Source organism: Saccostrea cucullata, unplaced genomic scaffold, assembly GCF_032062105.1.
Source record: "Saccostrea cucullata isolate Sc308-1 unplaced genomic scaffold, CSIRO_AGI_Scuc_v1 ctg1022, whole genome shotgun sequence".
Lineage (NCBI taxonomy): Eukaryota > Metazoa > Mollusca > Bivalvia > Ostreida > Ostreidae > Saccostrea > Saccostrea cuccullata.
The window spans coordinates 1,784-4,551 of record NW_026938332.1 but is presented as its reverse complement, the minus strand read 5'-3'; the positions used below and the strand labels follow the sequence as shown (position 1 = coordinate 4,551).

The 2,768-nt window shown below is 33.1% G+C and overlaps 1 protein-coding gene across 1 annotated transcript; it reads right to left on the bottom strand.

Moving 5' to 3' along the window:
• Nucleotides 1-1,126: 1,126 nt before the first annotated feature.
• On the bottom strand, nucleotides 1,127-1,971 carry LOC134249987 (uncharacterized). The gene is made up of 2 exons (XM_062732329.1): nucleotides 1,705-1,971; nucleotides 1,127-1,405 (listed from the first exon to the last, which is right to left on the bottom strand). The coding sequence occupies exons 1-2, from the start codon at nucleotides 1,969-1,971 to the stop codon at nucleotides 1,256-1,258; spliced, it is 417 nt and encodes a 138-aa protein (XP_062588313.1). The 3' UTR covers nucleotides 1,127-1,255.
• Nucleotides 1,972-2,768: the final 797 nt, after the last annotated feature.

Sequence of the window (2,768 nt, the reverse complement as noted above, 5' to 3'; positions counted from 1 at the left end):
ACATTATCCTATTTTTTGTTCACTATCTATTGTGTCGTCTTATGGAAAATTTAAGGACATTTGCTTAATTATTTTATCAATTTATCAAACATCCGAAATGGGAAAGTGGTAAACCAACACACGGAAAACGGCGGCGTTCGATGACGATACTACGCACTGGAAAGCAGTTCAGTTTTTTCCTCTTTAGTGTACTAGAGAAATGGGAGTTTTCTAAGCGAAATCGTTTTAATCAAATCGAAGGGTAGAACAAACAGCTACAGGAATAGCCGAAGGCGCTGTCAATGTTGACAGCCAATATATATATTAAGATTCTTTAGCTGAATGATAGTAAAAATATTGTCCATAACTTTAGTACTAATAATTCTTCACAAGGTCCTATTTGTGCGCGAGATTGGTTTCTGGCTGTTATTTGAAGAATTAAGGGAAACTCAACTATGTGCATCAATGAAATTCCTTAATTTAAATTGGAATTATCCAACTTGTTTTTAGCAAAGAGGAAACTTGACGCTGCTTTAGACATTTTGACATCATTATCATCCGTGTGTCGTAAGGCGACAAAACACATTAAATGAAATCTGATAATTTGCAATTGCTTATTTATGCATATACCTATTTGAAGTTTGCTATGTTTTTTTAATGAAAATTATAATAGGATAGTAACAATTTTAGAAAACAGTGACAATTCATAACACTTTATACTTTTAAGTACAAAAAATATAAATTTATATATTAAAATACAGGTAGATATAGTGTGAAAAACTTAAATAAACTTTTATAATTTCCATATCATTTTACAAAATCTTAAAACATTTTTTCTTATATACTGCCAGTCGCCATTTGACGTAGCGGGTTTGCTTTGGACTCACGGACCTGAAGAAGTCCATCCTTACCGGCGTCGCGGATTCGACTCCCACTGCGTGACATGGATATCGGCCCTTAATTCAGATTGAGATCTCGTGTCGCAGTAATTGCTAGCCAGAAAAATATCCTTCGCTGCTAAAAATTTTATTCTCGAAAGGGGTGTTAAACAAACAAAATCATTCATGCCACCGTCTTTCAGTACTCACAGTACTTTGATTATACTACAACTCATGTGTATATTGCAGTAAAGCTGGTTTGTATTTGTTATATATAGACGCTGATTCCGTACTTGACGTTTGATTCTGCTTTGCTTGAAAGAGCAATGGTAAATTTACATGTACTCATACATCTTTAAAATACCTGATCGCAAGGTATAAATGTTTGAATAATTTAATCATCTTTTTGGCATGATATACAGGTAACAATACAGAATTGTTCCAATAAGACATCCTATAGAAAATATACCGGCGACATAAAATAAAACCACCTCCCAGGATTCGGCTTCAAACGGTCCCTTTTGGTTTTTGTCCACTGACTGGCTTTCCTAGGATGATAAAAAAAGAGTAAAATAATAAATTTAGTTAAAATAAAGCATTTGAAATTAATTCAAGTGCTCAAATGTATATTTACATCTTTGTTAAACTCGGAAATGTGCAAAATTAATGTACGTACATTTTTGCAGCTGAACTAACATTTATCGAGAAAATTAATTTAGCTGATTTTCTACATTGGTTTTAAATGTGCTTCAGACAATTGAAACATGGCTACAAGTATTACAAATTTAAAACCAAAAATTTACGTTAAAATAAATTAAATGTGAAGGTTGTTAAGAACTATAATTACTTTGTTAGGATCCATATCTTTATTATTGTGAATCCCCAAATGATTCCTGAAGCGGAGTAAATCTTTCCGAATCTCTTCTGTCGTTTCCTCCACATTATGAAGTGAGGACAAAACAAATCGACCCATGTTGTCGTTTAGCTGGCTTTTCATAACATTTTCTATTTCTCTTTTAACTTTGTCATGTTCACTTTTTCCACAGCGATTTGCAATGGATTCGATAGCGTCTTTAATTGCCGTTATTTCCTTTACATAAGTGGCATCGTTCATGTGAGCATTTTTGGAATGTGCAATGATATTTCTCCTGTCCCTTAAATTTGTAATATCTTGATACTCCGCTGGGCTTAGTGAGCATATGTTTTGCAGAATGCAACATAGTAATGTAAGGTCTAAATCATCTTCAGATACATTTGGTTGCGGTTCATGCTGACACAAGCAAGGTTTATTCTTAACGCAAGGTTTTAAATTTGCGTTAAAAAGCATACTCCATTGGTTCTTTGTTAAATAAGTTCTTTGTGTTTGCCCTCCTACACATCGACAACAATTCCTCTTTTCGTGAAGGTGAAACAACTTGTGTTTGTGAGTATTCAAATACTGATGGAAATTATTTGAGCCTGATTTTTGAACTTCGACTTTCAATCGGCAAGAAAGGGCTAAGGTACCTATGTCCAGAATAAGTGAAACACTTTTCATAAACTTTACTGTAGTAGAGGAGCAAGCCATCTTGTATCATGAAACAGAAGAAGCACAACCTTCTTCAGCAATATCCTCAATTCGGTCTCCCTTGCCAATGACTTGCATATATAATTTTGTCTTTGTTCTATATTATTCCTGTAATTTATATACTTTCAGGTGAAAATTTATGATGAACTATTTCCCATCATGTTTTGGCGTTGATTATGGTTGTTTTTACCTAAAATAATCATTGATAATCATTCTCCTTAATCCTATCACTATATCTGTATATTGCAGATATAAAAAAGAAATTCTTCTACTTTTCAATTCTTTGTACATGTATATCTACTATGCAGTTAGTATTCAATTTTCAATGCTATAGTTTAATTTGG